General features: G+C 41.0%; 2 protein-coding genes across 6 annotated transcripts in view; one reads left to right on the forward strand and one right to left on the reverse strand.

Moving 5' to 3' along the window:
- MIA40 (Cox19-like CHCH family protein) overlaps nt 1–4,267 on the forward strand; it is a 48,590-nt gene extending 44,323 nt beyond the window's left edge. The window contains exons 3-5 of one of the 5 annotated variants that reach the window (XM_086525108.1): nt 1,500–1,625; nt 2,483–2,700; nt 2,788–3,157. In XM_086525108.1, the coding sequence (XP_086381234.1) occupies nt 1,500–1,625; nt 2,483–2,635 (279 nt within the window). In that variant the 3' untranslated portion in view covers nt 2,636–2,700; nt 2,788–3,157. The other 4 variants (XM_086525111.1, XM_086525109.1, XM_086525110.1 and 1 more) reach the window with 4 other exon arrangements.
- Nucleotides 4,268–10,171: 5,904 nt separating this feature from the next.
- LOC147445658 (mediator of RNA polymerase II transcription subunit 7b-like) lies at nt 10,172–13,768 on the reverse strand. Its single transcript, XM_086525113.1, has 5 exons — nt 13,545–13,768; nt 12,918–12,987; nt 10,780–10,946; nt 10,554–10,627; nt 10,172–10,465 (listed from the first exon to the last, which is right to left on the reverse strand). The coding sequence occupies exons 1-5, from the start codon at nt 13,680–13,682 to the stop codon at nt 10,396–10,398; spliced, it is 519 nt and encodes a 172-aa protein (XP_086381239.1). The 5' UTR covers nt 13,683–13,768; the 3' UTR covers nt 10,172–10,395.
- Between the last annotated feature and the right edge of the window lie 4,817 nt (nt 13,769–18,585).

Consider the following 18,585-nt stretch of genomic DNA (forward strand, 5'->3'; position numbering starts at 1 on the left):
GAGAGAGAGAGAGAATGAAATGTTATATTAAACGTCTTCAAAAGGCCAAAATGACCTATGAGACCAAACTGATACAATCTTGGTGGATCTAATACAATGTCTGGGTACAAAAAGAAAATGAAGTAAAGTGAAAAACTAAAATCTTAGCTGCTAGATGTGAACTAAGTAGCTAGCTGGAATTGTGTAGGATATGAGTAGGGGGGGTGAAAGTAGTGACTGGGGGCTAATACAACATATAATGGGTGAGAGTTGATACAAAGGCTGATACAAGATGAGCAGGATCTACAATCCTCAAAAGAGCTAAATCATAGGAGATCCATCATCGGGGGAAGAGAGAGAGAGAGAGAGAGAGAGAGAGAGAGAGAGAGAGAGAGAGAGAGAGGGCGAGAGAGAAGAGAGAGAGAAATGGAACAAGCCCTTTGGGGAAAACTTTGAACAAGAGATAGATACAAGGCTATCACCATTTTTCCAGAGAAAGGGGTGCCCCTCTTCTTTATGTAGGGATGAACCCAAGCTGTGCAACTCCCCACTAACACCCCATGACCCATAAAATGGGGGATGTGAAGCATAGTTACAGGGAATGGTCATTTTCAAGTCTCTGTTCCCAATTCCCATTCCAACTTCCCGTTCCAAATCCCCGTTTTGTGTTTCAGACACGAGTCTCTATAAGAGGGAATGGCATTCCATGCCCATTGCCATTCCCCGTTCCCATTCTAGATAACGAAGAGATAATTGCTAGAAAAGGACGCCCCTCTAATAAATGGCTTACCAATGGCCACACCAGACCAAAACTGGAGAACTGCTATGTCACCTAGACTCTAGCATAGCCTCACAAAGGCTCGGCACAGACACATAGAAATCCTCTAGCTAGACTGGAAATTCAGAAGAGGGGAAAAGAGATCTTGCTTCTAGCCAGCCTACTGGAGAGGGGGATTTTATTTTTTCTTTATTTTTTTTTTTTTTTTGGGGGGGGGGGGGGGGGGGGGGGTCATACCTGGCTCATGGGCCTCGTGCAGATACATCTACCTCACATACGACCGGGCACAGCAACAAAACAGCCCTCACTCTCTAATCCGCTCCTTGGAGATACCCAAGCCAGCGCTGGCCAGGAGGTAAAGCTATGACAGCCATGCCATCGTTTTGTGACTATCTCGTTGGTGAATGCTTTCTATTGTCGTCTGTTTAGCTACTTTTGTACAGATGCTTCATGTAGATAACAAATGATGACTCCCCACGAAAGGTATTGCTCATTGTTATTGGTAATTTAGCATTGTCATGATCGACCCGCTTTTATAGCTGTGCTATGAAACCTCCGACTCCATGGGTATTTTTAATCTGTTAAGAACTGTGGTTCATTCTTTTTCTAGACTGAAATGCATCATGGTAAAGCTTCAAGGAATGTAGTGTCTATGTTTAGCTTAAACAGAACTGTAATAGAAGGCAGCAGCTGCAGTTATGCTAGAAACTACTCACAAGCTTATTAAATACATGGTTTTTAGGACTTGCAACTTAAAGCGGAGAGGGCATTGGCTTGTCCTTGCGTGGCTGGCTTACGAGAGGGCCCATGTGGGAAAGAATTTTCGGAGGCATTTGTATGCTTTATCAAAAGTACTGCTGAACCCAAGGTGAGAATGGGGCATGCCCAATGTATTTTGCTTTGGAGTTTCATGATATAGGCAGTGATCCTCACTCATTTTACAAATAGGAAACGAGGGGAAATCTGCTGAAAGGTGTTGCTTAGTCTACTATTCACTGCACTGAGCTCATAGCAAGTAGGGGAATGGATCAGTCATGCAGCTATTTGACCTAGAATTAATCTATATCAAGCCACTAATACTGCCAGACAATGATTTAGTAGTTCTTTTTATAGAAGGTTTCTCAGTACCTATATTTGAAGTAGTCGTTTCTGATAAAATCTGATCTCTGAAGGTAATGCATTTTCTGCCCATGGTTTTGCGTCTACTTGTTTTCGACCATAGCCGTCACAGTCAGGGGGCAGGCTCTGGGCCGTCCAACTTCCCACAGCGGAATTAACGGATGCAGCCGACAGATGTCGGACACATCAGCAGTCGTAATGGGACCGAACCTCCTCCAACGGCATCGTCACAAGTCAACGGGTGGAATTTTTCCATCCAGCCAGTAAAGTATCGCCACATCAGAAACTGGAATTTCCTGCACCCTGCTGCAATGAGAGCAGGCCAGCTCAGCAGCCAGACTTTCCGCGTGCTAATGTGTGAGAAGCTGACGTATCTGCAGGTCCTCCCCCCCCCCCCCCCCCCCCGTCCCCCCGACTGTGATGGGCAGGAATGTTCCCAAGCAGACCATTCCCTACACATTGCAGCTAATATCAAGTAGATATTATTTGAAGAGTGCGTGAATTTTACTTCAAATAATTTTAAGTCCCTCAATTTCCTCTTCAGTTCATGCCCTCGTAAGAACAGCTACTGTTGTGGGAATCAGCTCTCTCTTTTGAACTTCACAGGGCTCTGATTGTGTGGAGTCTTTCCTGAACATGCAATCATGCATGCTGGATTATCCGGATGCATTTTCCAGGCACAAGAGTGGGGATATACCAGAAGAAGAGCAAACGGAAGATATTGATTCACCTGAAAAGCTAGCCTCGTCGTGCCAGTAATTGTTTCTTGGTCTGCAACACCTTGCACAAGCGAATTTACTTTCTTGTTTGAGCGGAGCTAGAAGGTAACTGTTAGATGTCACTAACTCAACATTAATTGCAGAGAGTTGATACTCATTAGAGCTCCTGCTTTTTTGGGATGTGGTAAATAGGTATGCATTCGCTTTCAACGAAACAAATGAGCAGAGCAAATGACATCTGTATGCTTACCCCTGGCCTGTTAAAGAATGGGGTTCTGGGTAATGCACTTGGTGGTTCACCTAGATGTAAGTGTACCATTGCCTTTTGGCTTACGTTGGGCGTTAGTAAAGCATGGAACTCTTGGGAGCAATTGTGAACCATTGGATAAAGCTTGCCGATTAGTGCCGCATGGCAAGTAAATAATGGCACACTCTTTTTTTTCCTTGTAAGAGGGGCATTAATTAGGCATCATCTTATGTAGGCCATTGTGACATATAATTGACACATTGTTACATATACAGCCAGTTGATGTTTTCTGAATCAACACATTATTTCGAGTAACACTGGTATTTACAAGAGTGGCAACCATAGGGATAGATTTAGTGGTGCTTGAACCCCTCAACCTTGAGAATACTATTCAAGCACCTTATTTACTGAGCTATTGCCCAATGATGAGCCAAGTGTTTAAGCTCCTGCAGTTTTGGTTTTGCGACCAGAAGGTGCCTTTGATAGGAAAGTGGAGGTCTTGCATTTCCTAAAGAAGTTTTCTGGCTACCCGTCCTCAGGGTAAGGCTATCATGCAGTGTGATGTTCAAAGCATGCCCTTGTTTCCTTGATAGCATACAAATGTTTTTAAGTGATTATGGGCTTATCCAATTAATAGTGTGATGCAAATTTTCACCGCCTTACCTGGCTTGATGGGACCCAAGTGAGTGAGTGAGTGAATGGTTTTTCTAGAAAAAAGCTAGGTATCAACATGTGTGCTTGTGCGAGGAGCCTTTAAGGTAGAGTAAGGTATTGAGCAAAGGAAAGTAATGGGTCAATAGGTAGATCAAGCAAAGGTGCAAGGAAACATCAAAGTATCTTAGGAAATGTTTTTAGAAATAATTGTGATGCTTATGCTAGAAGAGTTATAAAACTGTTCACCATATCTCTTGCAATCCAAGTTCCTTTGGAAAAATGATATGTTCGATGTTTTGTAATTTTTATGCAAGCAAGTACTTCCAATGTTTGTTCGAATTTATAGGTGGATGTGTTACATTGGTGGTAGAGAGATGACATTTTTAAATGGTGAGCACATGTATAGATAAGAAGGATCAGTGAAGCAAATGCCTTGCTCATTGGAAAATTTGCGTCACGGATGAGTTTTGTGGACCTGTTGGCTTGCCTTTAAGTTACAATGGAGGTGAGACAACACTAAGAATTCTAGGTGCTGATAGTCATTGGCATTCAAGCTTTGTTCTATTCATCCATTCTTTACCACATGTAATTACAACATTGTTCAGTATGTATGGTATCATTACTAAGCTATAAACAAGAGAGTGACACTAATTGTGTGGGATAATTGCTGAAATTCTAGAAATTGATGTGATTGACAGGTGCAAGGATGTCTCTTTAGTTGGCAAGGTTGCCTGTATGACCATTTCAATAATTGTATTTTCTTTTTGTCTTCATGTTAGATTTTCAATTTGAATATCTATTTTCATTCTCAAGAGATCTTTTTGAAAAATGCACACTACATGTGATAGAATTGGTATGATATTCTTCTTTGATCACATAGAACAGCTACTCCTTTTCTCCTTTAATCCAAGCACACAACCTCTCCATGTGTGCATGCAATCACCTTAGGAAATATGTTGCTAGATTGAAATTTTGTGGTTGAATGAAGATCCTTTGGCAAGTAATCGTTAGGAAAGCCTATCGAGATATCTTCTCCTCGCCTTTTGTTCTTGACCCATCTATCTAGGCCACAAATTTGTTCTTTGTAGGCCCTCATATTAGGGCTCCAAGTTCATTTTATCAAGAGAAAAGACTTCTAAGATGAAAAGTGAAGGTTGAATGTAGCAAGGTGCAAAGGATTTGAAAAGTAAAAGGCCACTTTGCTTATCTCATCTTTAAGAAATTGTATGGGCAATGAACAGTTTAAAGTCTTTAAGGGATTTCAATGACTTTCATCCGCTAGCATGGGCATCTAGTTAATGTATTATTTCTTTTCAAGCAAGCCCACAGTAGGAGTTTAAGTAGGTAAGACGTAAGAGCCCAATTTCATTTGCAAGCTCTTGCATGCACCCTTGGTTCATAGCACCTAGCCATTTCATGTTTAAGTTTCTAGGGTTCAAGGTGACCCTTTCAATATTTGAATTGAACCAATCGATCTTTTTGCATTCAACCAATGACATGTAGTGCATCAGCTTTTCACAGAGAATAATGTGTGTGTTTGACAAAGGGAATTGTGAGTTTATCCCCTTAATGCCGTTTGCCATAAAAGCGGGGGAGATCTATATCATAAGAGTCGAAATATAGTCATGGACCCATCTCTTAGGCTCCCCATATGTATAGTTCTAAACACTTATGATGTTCCTTTTCTAGTCTATGTTTGAAGTAGTTGTAGTATTATGTGATGACACAACTGTTGTCTTTTGTAAGAATGGGAGGAAAGACCCTAGCAAGTTGTACATACATTAACGTTATATGCACACTCACAAATTTTCTTGTAAGTGATGTGAACAAAGAGTTAACACGCCAAGTGTGCTTGAATCAATGAATGGAGTAGTTTGTGAAGAAGATCAGCCATATTCAAGGAACAAAAGAACAATGCTTTTGGCTTTTTACAAGGTAGAGCGTTTAAAAGCAGCTCCTAAGTTTTCTCATGCAACTTTTAAGTAGACCAAGCTACAAATAGTTGAAAGCCTTATCATGACCTATTTCCAATGCATTTCAATGTTCTTGGCACAATAGGTTTCGTTGCAATTGCAAATACATTTTAAATAATAGGCAAGGCCATCGTCTTCCTTTTAGACGTGTTATGTGAGATCTAGGTCAAACACACTCGTTTATAGTTGTAGTTTCCTTTGAAGCCTTCCTCATAGTCAAAATGACATGTAGATGTTGCTCCTCGTTGCTAATCCATTAGAAATACATATTGGAGACAATATCTCAAAGATGTCCTTGTCCGTGTCACAATTGCAGGAGAAGTTTTGTGATTATATGGCCCTATTCTCTTGATGGCTTATTCTCTAATGGATCTACAAACCCCCCCCCCCCTTCTGCCCCCTCTTCTCTCTCCTTAAGGATTGTTGGCAGGATTAATCTTCTGAAACTCTCTGCTTGCTACTTGGATTTTTTGTTCTGTTATAGAAAATTCCATATACTAGCACTTACATTACACCAATTCTCTGGAATTAATTTGGGCTTAGTGTGATTTACCCCAGGGCCTAAACCCATTAATGATAAAGTTGCCCTATCTGGTGTGATACTCTATGGTGTTGCATTAACTCTTGCCCTTTTTCATTCGCTAATTTTTGGCGACTGTGGCTTCGACTGTTGCTCCCTTTTGCTTGTTGACCAATTTTGCAAATCTGTAGTCCTCTTAATTTAATCCCCCCCCCCCCCCTTGCGGCATTCGCGCACACACATATTTCTTCTCTCCTTTTCTCTCCCCTATACCTTCTTGGGTATTGGCCTTTGTTGCAGCTCTGCAGATCATCTAAAGCTCTAGCCCCTTGTAGCCTTGGATTGCATTGAGATCCTTTCAATGGTTGTGTTGAATGATGTGCAAACTTCAAGGATATTGGTGGATTACTAGCTCACTTTGCGCCTATTTAAACAAGTGAGTTTTTTCCCTCACTTAACCTTGACTTACTGTGTTACCAATGCAATAGAGAGTGGGGGTCGTGGCGTTGTTTGTTGTCTTGAATATAGCATTATGGAAAATATTGAAACAACAGAAGGGTTAAAAAATACACGGAGATACTAATTGATGGATCCTTGCTACACCGGCTTTTTTTGCTTGAAAGATGTAATAATTGTTGGATATTGTTCTCTTATGACAAAGCTGTATGACCAAACTCGTGGATAGTGGTTCTAATCCATTCAACCTGCTTACCTGCCTCTCATTACTGTAAGTTAGTTAGTGGTGGGTAACCAAATGCTTCTTTGACTGAATCTGTAATGGGTATTTTATATATATATATATATATATATATATATATATATATATATATATATATATATATATATATATATATATATATATATATATATATATATATATATATATATATATATATATATATATATATATATATATATATATATATATATATATATATATATATATATATATATATATATATATATATACGCTTTGATCGTCCACGAAATTATTGAAATTACTATAAAATTTGGGTGTTTTGAGTCTGATATAATGCTTTCCTTTTTCTAAAAAATGGTATGGTCATTGGGGATGACTCTTAACTGTTTTAAGCTTGATATTCTTGTCGATAAAATGGATTGATTTTGAAACTTATAGGTCATCTTTCAAATTCTTGAGCATTGCTAAAAACCTTATTTGGAATTCTACTTCAAAAACACGATGCCAACCACTCTCGGGCCTGGTAATGGCTCAATTAATAGGGTTGAATGTACAAAACTTAAATTGACTACTTTGATTGAATATTTGTCAAGACACTTGCACCAAAAGGGGTAATGGCCTTTTGATGCCCTTATGGTCAGTTTATAATTTAAAAAGATACTTCATGTTTTGGATACCTCACACTTCACTATATATATATATATATATATATATATATTAAAGGGATATTAAATTCATTTCAATTGATTTTTGGATCAGAGGGGTGATGGCCTTCTGATCACAATAAAAACATTTGAAAATATATATCTTTTACTTTTGAAAAGATATTGGTCTCCTAAATACTTTGCACTATTTGATACTCTAAAATTATTTAAATAATAATAGGTTTAAGTTGAAAAGTTTTTAAGTAAGACATGGATAACAATTGATAGGTTCATTGACACACCTGCAATATGTATTCAAAGCTAACGAATATGTTGTTTTGTTTATATGGATGCAAATGAGAATTCTATCTTTACTTACAAATTTTTTGGCTTAACTGTTGTCCGTCACATAAGAACCTTGCTTCCGCTACTGTAGGACCATTGTAGTTTGACTATCTCTTATACAAAAACATTAGAATGATACTTCATTCTCATTATTATGTACAAAAATGAATTTAAAACTAAGTCATTTTTGTGTTAATCTTTGTCCTTTGTCTTAAGCTAGCTGTCTTTTGAACTGGTTTATTATGTAATGGAGCATAAGATGGATCTCTCTCTCTCTCTCTCTCTCTCTCTCTCTCTCTCTCTCACACACACACACACACACACACACACACACACATTGCTCATCCTTCATTGAGGCACCTCCTTACATTGTTCAGAGGACCTCTACAACCAAGAGCCATGAGGTCATTAAATTCTTGGCAAACACTTTATCTAACAACTCAAGATAAGTAAGGGATCATAAACACCTCTCTCCCTTAAGGGCGAACATATGGTGTGCATGCAACTTTGTAAAATCTTGTAGAAAATAGAGAGATCTTGCCCATCTAGGAGATAACTCTGGTCTAAATTGAAAACGATAGCTCTCTCTCTCTCTCTCTCTCTCTCTCTCTCTCTCTCTCTCTCTTTCATTCATGCCCAACTCAAGTCACAAAATCCACTTGAACATACTTTCAACACCCCTCTTGTAGTTGATGCCATACTCCAAGGCCTTCCTCGGGCCACACTGATCTATTTTGAATGGATTTTCAAAAGAATTGTAAGAAACATCCTCAACATGCACAAATGTCAGGATGACTTTTACCATGTCTTCTACATTAGTCTGTCGGATCAGTGGAAAGGTCTCCCAGCTTGTACCTTACAAGGAGTGCTCATTCCTTTATATATGGACATACCAAATGCTTTGAAAACTTTGATAGCATGCTGCAAGTTAAAAATTGATCTAACTTTTGCAATTTTCATTCCCAAACAATATTCCATAAATCTTAAGATCCATTATCTCAGAATTTATGCCTAAAGCATTTTATATATGAATGATGTTTTTGATACTATTATCATTGATAGTAAGACCATTCACATAACAAACATTAATACATGCCTCCCATATGTTTTAGCAAAAAAACGGAAAGAATAGCCGAGAAAGTTCTAGCTTGTTGCTAGGAGTTCTCAGTTGTTCCCAGTACAATGGTGCATCAATTAGGTGGCCATGGTGATGCCTACACATGGCTCTTGCCCTATGGTACGCCCTCACCCGACCATGTTTCATGGCTAATATTTGGAAGGAATAAGCACCTTCCCATGTGGGCCCTTTGGTGTGCTGTTTAAACCCAAAAAAAAAAACAGAAAAAAAAAGACCATCTATGCTAACGAGAGGCTTCGCTCACCTGCACGCACCCCCAACCACACACCCGAAGACGAGTTTCAAAAGCATAGATAAAAGAACGAAGAAAAGAAACAAAGCAAACATGGTCTAGTAACCCAAACAACTCACACACCTTCCCACCAACACACGAGAACAACTTTGCTCACACAAAGACAAAGAAAACGGCATGAATGAAAGAGAAAAATCGAAAAAGGAGAACTGAAAATAACAAACAACACCAAACCCCAAAACAAACTAGAAAGGACAAAGAGGGAGATAAGGAGGAGCCATGTCGTGGACTGCAGAAGCACAGGAAGAGTGACTAAATGGCAAGACTCAACTTGCACCCAAGGTGGCAATATGAAGCACAAAGACCGGATGGAGCGCCTTCAACTGGGCGAGCGCAATTTCGAATTTCGGATGTCTGAAATTAACCTTTTTTCCTTGCATGGTGTGTTTCTAAGACTGAAACTCACCATGCACAATTCTTATAGTGCTTTGATGAGACTTACCTATGTTACGATCCGCTGGTGATAATAGCCCGCAACAGCAGCACGGAGGGTAATGTTCTCTCTCTCTCTCTCTCTCTCGTGTGTGTATGGAGGCATGACTAGTTACACGAAGCTAAGGTTAGCAATCATTCATGCATTCATAAAGAAAATAAAACAATAAATTTGGTCAGATAATTATCAACGAACAACAGCACAAAAGTGTGGACAGTATTTACCAACATGTATCCAAAAAAATTCCCCGAGTTCGCAAATAAAGGTAAGTGCATGCTATATCCATACGGCAATATATCAAGGGCTCCGTCATGCATGGCATTAACAAAATACTAATGCAAGCGCGCTCTTTTTTGGTGGGAACAAAATTTCCATTAGTTACAATAATGTATAAACATATAGCCGCCCATAATGGATAAAGCCAAGCAAGAAGGCTAGAAACAGTCCTAGAAGACCTCAAAACAAACACACACACACACACACACACACACACACACACACACACATGAGCATACAGTAAGACTAGGTTTGAGTGATGAGTCTCTGCCATGGCGATTAATCGCTAAAGGAGCCTTGCACTAAACAAAGCATTGATGAAAAGAAAAATTTAACACAGAAAAAGAGTCGTCATTATGGCATATGCACCACTAAAGACCTTAATTATATAGAAAACATTAGTTAGTTTTTCTGATTGAATCAGAGCACATCCCAATGCTCATCAACTGGAGTAAACTTTTCTAGGTTTCATATCATACTTCGTCAAGATGCAAATTAGACCCCACAAGCCTCAAGAACTCTAAGATACAAAAGTTTCAGGTCGTAAGAGAGGTAAGGTCCCTCCGCTCCTATACATTTTACATGGGCTGATGAGTTTGAAGATAATTCTGAGAGTCTTTTAACAAAACCTGAGCTTCTTCCCTCCTCCTGAATACCGAGAAACATACATTAGCACAGAAACCCAACATGCTCTACAAGCACCTTCTTATATGTCAATAATAGCAAGAACAAGCACCTTCTTATGTCGATAATAGCTTGCTTTCTTCTCTCAATTTGCATCTGCAGAATATGAATTAGAGTTGCTCTAGCCTGAAACACAGATCAATGCTCAGGTTACCGGTTCGTACGCATTGAGCCCACACATCTATACATTACATATGTATATACATGTATGTATATCTCAAGACTACCAGCTTGAGTACCATAATAAAGGGAACCAGACCCTGCACTGTCAACATCACCTGATGAGGCCTTATTGAATTCAAAAGGTGGTGCATATTCCGTAGAACTAGAGAGATATCCTCCACTCTCCGAGCATATTGTGATGGCCTCTCCACCAGCACATCTGCTAGCTCCAGCATCTGAAACATTAACTCTCTGTTCAAAGTTTTAAGCTCCTTCTTATAGTCTGCAAGCGAGAAATAACAACTCAGACCTCAATACATAATTTTCAATTACAGAAATTCAGAAACTGCTTGCTTATACTAAATTGGGAAAATTACCAAAATGCCCCTAGAATTTTTGGAACTCCCAAAATACCCCTCAAATTTCCAAAATCCCTAAAATAACCCTCACATTTCACAAACTTTGTAAACATTCCCAAAATACCCTTTGGGAATCTAGCAAACATCTTATGTTTTGCAATGCTATGTAAGAAAATTGGTTCTCCATCATTACAAACGATCTTTTATGGCACAGTGAGCTACACAAAAACGCCTAATTGTGAATTTTTCTGTCTGAGAAAATACAAAACCAGAGGATACATCAAGAAATTAGATACTCTTTTCAGGAAGTGGTAACGAAGCTCTCTGGGTGTAAGAAACCTTAAAAAAATCTGCCAAAAGCTTTGTCGGCCTCAGGCGATGCAGTGAAACCGCAATGTCTAGTGCTAGCGACATGAGTGCTAGCTACATGACTGACATAGAGTATCCGTTGTAACAAATCTCCTGTAGCAGCTCATAGGAGCAAGGGATTAAATCCCTAGGCTGTGCCTCCAAAATCATTTGAATCCACTCTAGCATGTCTGGATGTTGTATCCCTGAAAAAGGAAGCAGATCTACAGCACAACGATATTGTAAGAGGCAAAAAGGATCCATTTGTCGCCCGCCACTGGAAGCTACCAAGATGCACATCTCTCTGACCACACCAGCTTCCCCAAGGTGTGACTAAACTGTCTCTCAAACAAATCTGCAAACCATCTGATATCCATGTAATAGTTAGCCTCGACCATTGTCTGCTCCTATATAATATCATAGAAGCATTTCTTGTCCAAAAGATATTCTCATGTGAACCCCGCATGCCGAATCTGATCATGGGAGCTCTCTCTCACTAAAGCCAAGAGAAGGTACCGGAAGGTACCAAGATGCACATCTCTCTGACCACACCAGCTTCCCCAAGGTGTGACTAAACTGTCTCTCAAACAAATCTGCAAATTGTCTAATATCCATGTAATAGCTAGCCTCGACCATTGCTTGCTCCTATATAACATCACAGAAAGCCTCCCTCATCCAAAAGATATCCTCATGTAAACCTCGCATGCTGAATCTGATCATGGGAGCTCTAGGAAAATGTGATGTCCTTCTGACAACTGCAGCCCATACTAAAGATCTTGAAACTTATGAAAAGCTAACCAAAGGAGAGAGCCAACACTCTTAAGTTGCAAAAATATAACGCTATCTTCAGCCTCCTACAACATTTCTTCGCCCTCTTCCATGCTCACTTCCAATCGGCACCCTAAAAACAGCCCTTAAGTAGACTAGACAGCCCACCATACATCGGCAATTTCAGCCCTAAAATGCAGTAAATCAACACCCTCTGCACATGCAGTATTCACAAAGCAGTAGGCATGCGATTGGTCGAGGCATTACGCAAAACTAGTTGAATATTACGTTTTTTGTCTAGATTTTAGGCCATCCAGACAAACAGGAGTGATTTATATCATCGAATTGTTGACAAACGCAGCAGCCTTCCAATGAGATTTGGTTGCTTGAGATGGCGACCATCGATGCACACCATCTTGAAGCGACCCATTTACTTCATATAAGTATCCACACGGCCAGCTCCGGTCCTCCCCAACAACCTAGCCTGCTGGGTTACTGATAAGGCCCATGGGCTCATTTTCAAATGAATGTCTCCATAATGTATATTACACCAAATAAATTTATTGCACAGATGAGTTTGATATTACCGATGCACAAAACATGGACCAGTTAAGTCCACTAAGACTGAAAAGGTTATTTACACATCTGGTCATCCATCACTGGAAAGCATAAGAAGAACTGCAAACATTGCCGAAATCATTTCATTGATCACCCATCCTTCACATATAAATGCCAGACTATTTTGACCACATGCAGAAAACATAAATGCAAAGGCACACCTACGTTAGGTCCTTTAGAGTACAACTGGCGTAGGCCTTGCTCTTCCAAGTCTGGAAGCATATCATTTGTCTGCAAGTAAAAAATTTATTTTCATGAGAGGTCAGAAAATGAGCTGAATGAGAAAGGAAGAGCATAGCAAACAAAACAATAATCTGATGGTGTTTTAATTACCGATATAAAGTAAAATTGTGTGCTACTAAACCTAGATGAACCCAGATTTACTTCGTAAAGAAAGTGCAAGTTAGAGACTCCCGGTAGTGATCAGCCACAAGAGCATATATACCATAACTAGGTACTGAACATGCTCCAGAACATAACAATGAGCATAACTTAATATGAAGATCGGCGTCTGAGTCTCTGTCAAGGGTATAGAGATGGCGAGGCACTGGCAGACTTTACCATAATGCACTAAAAAAAGCGAAAAAATTATACAACAAAAGGGCATACATAACACGAACATAGTAAGTCTCAGGCCATGCTGGGCATTTCCACATTCGAGGCACTCGGCTGCTGTTTAAGAAATGCAATTACTCGTCTGTTGTTGAGCAAACGCTCCGCTATGCACAATCAAGATAAACTGGGGTTTTGAACATGCTGAAACATGTGAAATAGAGTAGCTGTCTTACTGTGTAAGTGGCTCCGAACATGGTGTACGTGCCATCGATTGGAGGTGGAGGAGACGGCGCGGAGTCTGGATCGTCTAGAAAATCCTTGTAAAGCCTGTAGTAGGGAGGCGGAGGAGGATACGCGGACGACGTTGCCATCGCGCCAAGACAAAGGAGGAGACAGAGCTCTATATGGGTTGAGAAATACCAAAAGTGCACATAATAAACTAGAGTGCTTCGTCAGCCCGCATAATCGGAAGTGGTAGAAGCATCGAGGCATTGAAAAAGAGTATATATTAGTAAAAAGAACATAGAAGTGAAAGCTAAGAGACGGACATCCTCCTACTAGTACGATATCAACCTCTTCAAGTGTTTGCTTCATGAGATCTGCAGGATGTAGGAGCAAGCTGGTTAGTGTGACAGACAGAGGGCATTATATTTTTCTTTTCTAACAGTATCTGTTGTCATCCTGTCTGTGTTTGGTGTGGCCATCGTTTGGTTTAGAGCTTTATATCTTGCGTCACACTTATTCATGAAGTTGCGACGCTCTTGAAAAGTATGGAACCCCTCAATATACGCATGGGGTTTCTCTCCTGCTGAGTTAGCCAGTCTCATCTGCTTAGTCATGAGGTGAAATCTCTTAGGTTGTATCGCTGGTTGCGTTTCCTTTGCATTGTTCGTGTATTGCTTGAAGAGCTGCATAGTAACGTGAGTGATTGATTCGCATATATATACATAGGCAGATGCAAGATTAGACAAGCGTGCAAAATGTACCGTGTTGTGATCCATTGTTCGATTCAGTTTTCTCCACGTAAAAATAATTATTTTGATGATCTCTTACAGTATTTCTGAAGCATAAGATCCAACAAATGTTCAAACTCAAATGAATGAAGTGAAAAAGGGAAGAGCAGTAAATTTACAAAAGGTGGATCAGAGTGAGGAGGGTGATAGGGAAGATGTCTCAGCAATGCAACATATTGAACATGACAAGTCCGCAGAAGAGAAGATAAGTAGTTGAACAGAAATTCCTGCTTTATATACAAGGCAGTTACAAGGCGATTTCATCAGTTTAATAGAAAGAGGAATTGAGACTGAAGAGGGCGTAGGAAACATTCACGGTTAGAAGGTCAAAAATCTAGATGGTGTGAACATCTCTGACATAGGGAGCTGTAGTAAATGTAGTCGGGTTCGCTCAGTGACGCGTGATAGCATCACATATAGAAGACCAGGGGTGAAAACTTCTTTTACAATGAGCAAGACGTTGGTGTTGATTGTTGCGCCTTGGGACTTGTGTCCAATCATAGCGTAGGCAAGAGCTATTGGGAATGTGGATTTATGGTACTAGTGCCCATTGAATGTCCGCCTGCTATGCTTTAACCGTCGAAGTGTAAGTTCCTGTTTGGATGTGTCGAGTGTGACTTTGATTGCTTTGACGCCTCCTTCTTCATCTTGGAGGATTTCTTCTACACGACATAGTGATCCATTAGCTGCTCCAATTGTTAAGTCTATGTTCTCTGTTATCAGTGCCTTTGCTCCTTCTGCTATTCTGTCAATTACATGGAAGTCGGGATCTTCAAGCCATGCTTGGAGCTCAGGGACGTTGTGTGCATTTGTCTTGAGGCCGATTTGGATGATGTGACTATGCTGATGGAAGAAGGTTATTATAATATCGAACGTCACTCTTGTGTGTGCAAATGATTGCCATATTCCTATCCATGTGTTGCTCTATTTGATTCTGCTTTATGATTCGGTCACAGAGCGCATCGTGGATCTCTTTCTTTGTGGGGAGCTTGACTCTTATTGTATTGAGGAACTCTATGAAAGAGATATCTTTTGCATGGCGCACTAAGCAAGACATAATGTACGTAGTAGCAGTGGACCAATAAGTGGAGCTTGTGATGTGGCATGAGTAATACTGATCACTTTGATGCCTGCATACCGGCGGCAACTGTGCCAAATCACCAAACAAGAAGACCTTTTTATCTTTGAATGGGTCTAGCAGTGTGCCGTTTGTGACATTCACAATTTGTTGTACTATGAGATCAAAAGTTTGCTTTGTCAACATAGAAATCTCGTCTATGATAATCGTGTCTACTTCTTTGATGCTGACGTATCTGTCATCAGTTTCGGAGATTGACAGGGGATATTGTTGTGTGCGCACTGGTATCTTGAATTGGTAATGGACAGCTGTTGCGATGCTGCTTAACCTGGTGGTTGCTGCACCAGTCGAAGCAGCGAGTGTGACAGTTTTCCCTTGCATTATGAGTTGGCTTGTGATATATTTATGAGGAAGCTTTTGTCACTCCCAGGAGTGCCTGTGATCACATGCAGTCCACCCTTTGCTGCTGTGAGCTTCTTGTAGATCTCGGCTTGTTCAGATGTCAGTGACGTGTTTTGGACGTTTTGAAGCTTGTTTAGAAGGGCAGAGATACGAGAAGACTTGTCCTATTGCTCGTAGTCTGTTTGCACATCTGGAGATTGAAATGAGGCAGCCTTTGTTGAGGATGTCTTCTGTAGTATCATGTTGTGAAATTGGTGTGTTTGATCTGTTGTGAGCATATTTCGTTGTGTGTACTCTATGATGTACATCTCAAGGTCCTCATCTGTCAGTATCAAATTTCTAAGTTTGCACTCAAGATAGTATGACCTGGACGTGTTCTCCGATGAGAGCAGCTGGGATTCATTTCTAAAGGTGATGCTCTTTAGCAGCACGTTGTAAAAGAAAGCCTCCGGATGATGCCCTGGGTGGAAGTGTGTGAAACGGACCAGTCCGTGTTGCTGTTGCAGTGATTGGCCGTAGGTATTCGCCTTTGAAATACTTTTTTTCCTTTCTTTTCCCTTCGTCACTGTGTAATTCTTGTGGAAGTCGTAGAACGTAAGGTTCTCCAGAGTTTGTGGTCGTGCGCAGTACAGATCGATAGGGTGCAACACGACATCATTGTTGTGAGAAATGATTCGTTGTCGTAGTGCCGAGGGTGATGAGTCGACATATTGGACGGTATCACTCTTTGAAATGATTGGGATTTGTAAACAATTTAATGCCACTTCTGTTGCGGAGATAGGTTTCGACAGTAAAGAGGTTGAGATCAGCTTCAATTTTACAGTGTCAAGGCCACCTAGGCCTAAGCGTTCTGCATCTTCTGAGCGGATGTTGAGATGGCCCATTGGTTCAGTTTTGAGTGCATACTTCAAGAGGTAGTAGGACAACGATGAATTGGTGACCCGCTGTATATTCATATGTGCACCCCATAGCAGAAGCAGTGTAGGGTGGTATGGTACGACACTTATGTCTTCATGTCGGGGCCTGAAGTATTGTCATCTGTGATTTTGTTCGTTGAAGACTGGGGTTGGATTTGGCTACGCATGAAATGGAAACCCGTGTTTACATACTCCATCTCTTTGACCGTGGTAACAACTTGTACGGCACTTGTGAAGTTGTTTCTTGAGTATGAGTTCTCGGAGGCGGCTTACTTCTGGCAAAACCACAGAGCTAGTTTTTGGTGGGATGTATGCAGTTATCTCAGCAGATAGTTGCTCTCTGTCTTCTTCATGCATCCATAGTATGACATGAGCATGCAGTGATCCTCTATTTTGGACCTCATATCTAACCAAGTGGTGTTTCACACGGCCCAACACACCTTTCGCAAGTATATATTTGGACATAAGCACTTGGAACTTAGTGTGGAAGGTGAGGGCGCATTTGACTGGGCAGTCTGTCCAAGTGAAGGAGGCGTTCAACTGACGTGCAATTAGCTCGATCGTGTCAATCTCAGGCCATCTTGTGTCTGTGACCTCATCGGCAGTGAAAGTCAAGAAGAAAGCAAGCATTCCCCATTCGTCCACCATTGCTATCAAGTCCTTTAGGTTCTTGCGGTGCCACGAGCAGGAACCTGGCATGCTAGAAGGGGTGTTGTACCGAACCACATGTCTCACAGTATCTTCGTTAGTTGCTGTACGATTGGCCCTCTTGTACCTGTCAATGTCCCTTTGCAACAAGCTCGTGTGTGTATTGTTAGCCAACATAAGTGCCTGCTTAGTTGGTACATTATGAGGAGGTATGGCTTGTACAGGGTGTAAACGGAGAACAGAGTCGATGCACGTATCTTTACATATATACTGAAGTTGATTTTACCATCATACTGGCCTTTCCCAAAAGGGAACAGGAATGGAAACACTGTTGTCTCTATTGTGATGTCGTTCACGGAGCTTGATGCGGCAGGCATGCCGTTGGGCTTGAAAGTAACTGTTCTCTCTAGCAATTGTTGACGGCCACGGAGTTGCAGAGAAGCAAATTTGTAAGTATCGCTAGCGGTGAATGCTCTTCTCCTGGCTAGTTCAATGATGTTTTCAATGATACCAAACATCAAACTTGTGTCCAGTTGCGCCATCAGTGCAAACGGTGCGTTGTCTTGTTGTTGTTGAATGATCTTGCTCACACTATCTTGACTTAGTATACATAGGCCTGTTAAGTATGGAGCCTGATTTACCCTTGTAATTTTCTGTGGTAAAAGCGCACATTTGTAAGGCCCCCATTATGAGAAGAAGCCATCGTGCATGAAGGAAAATCACTCACCGGAAACCAAAATTTTCACGGACAAGAATCAGGGGCAACTTTAAAGGCCTCGGGGGCGGAGACCCTTGAGACTTTTTTTCGCCGGAATATTCTTTTTCGCCGGAATATTATGGCCGGACGGCGGCCGGAAAGTGGTCGGAAAACAACCGGTCGGTTGGCCTGTGGCCGGTAGTCAATGGCCAATGGCCGGTGGTCGGAAGTCAATGGCCGGTGGCCGGTGGCCGAATTCAATGGCCGGTGGCCAAATTCAAAAGCGGACTTGTCTTCTCAAGGGCGGCCACACATGGGCGGATTGGAGGGTCCGATTTGGACTTATTCGCACAAGGGCGGCTACCACATGGCTGTCTCTCATAAGAGAGGGCAGCCCTTTTGGCCTATAAAAGGAGGCCATTTCTACACACATTTCATAGTGTGAAGTTGATGCAACAAGGTGAGTGTGAGGTGGTGAGAGTGAAGCAAGGCGGGAGCTCCATTAAGGGTATAATCCCT

The sequence above is a fragment of the Adiantum capillus-veneris genome, chromosome 12 (assembly GCF_014529385.1).
Source record: "Adiantum capillus-veneris isolate H3 chromosome 12, ASM1452938v2, whole genome shotgun sequence".
In the NCBI taxonomy this organism is placed as follows: domain Eukaryota; kingdom Viridiplantae; phylum Streptophyta; class Polypodiopsida; order Polypodiales; family Pteridaceae; genus Adiantum; species Adiantum capillus-veneris.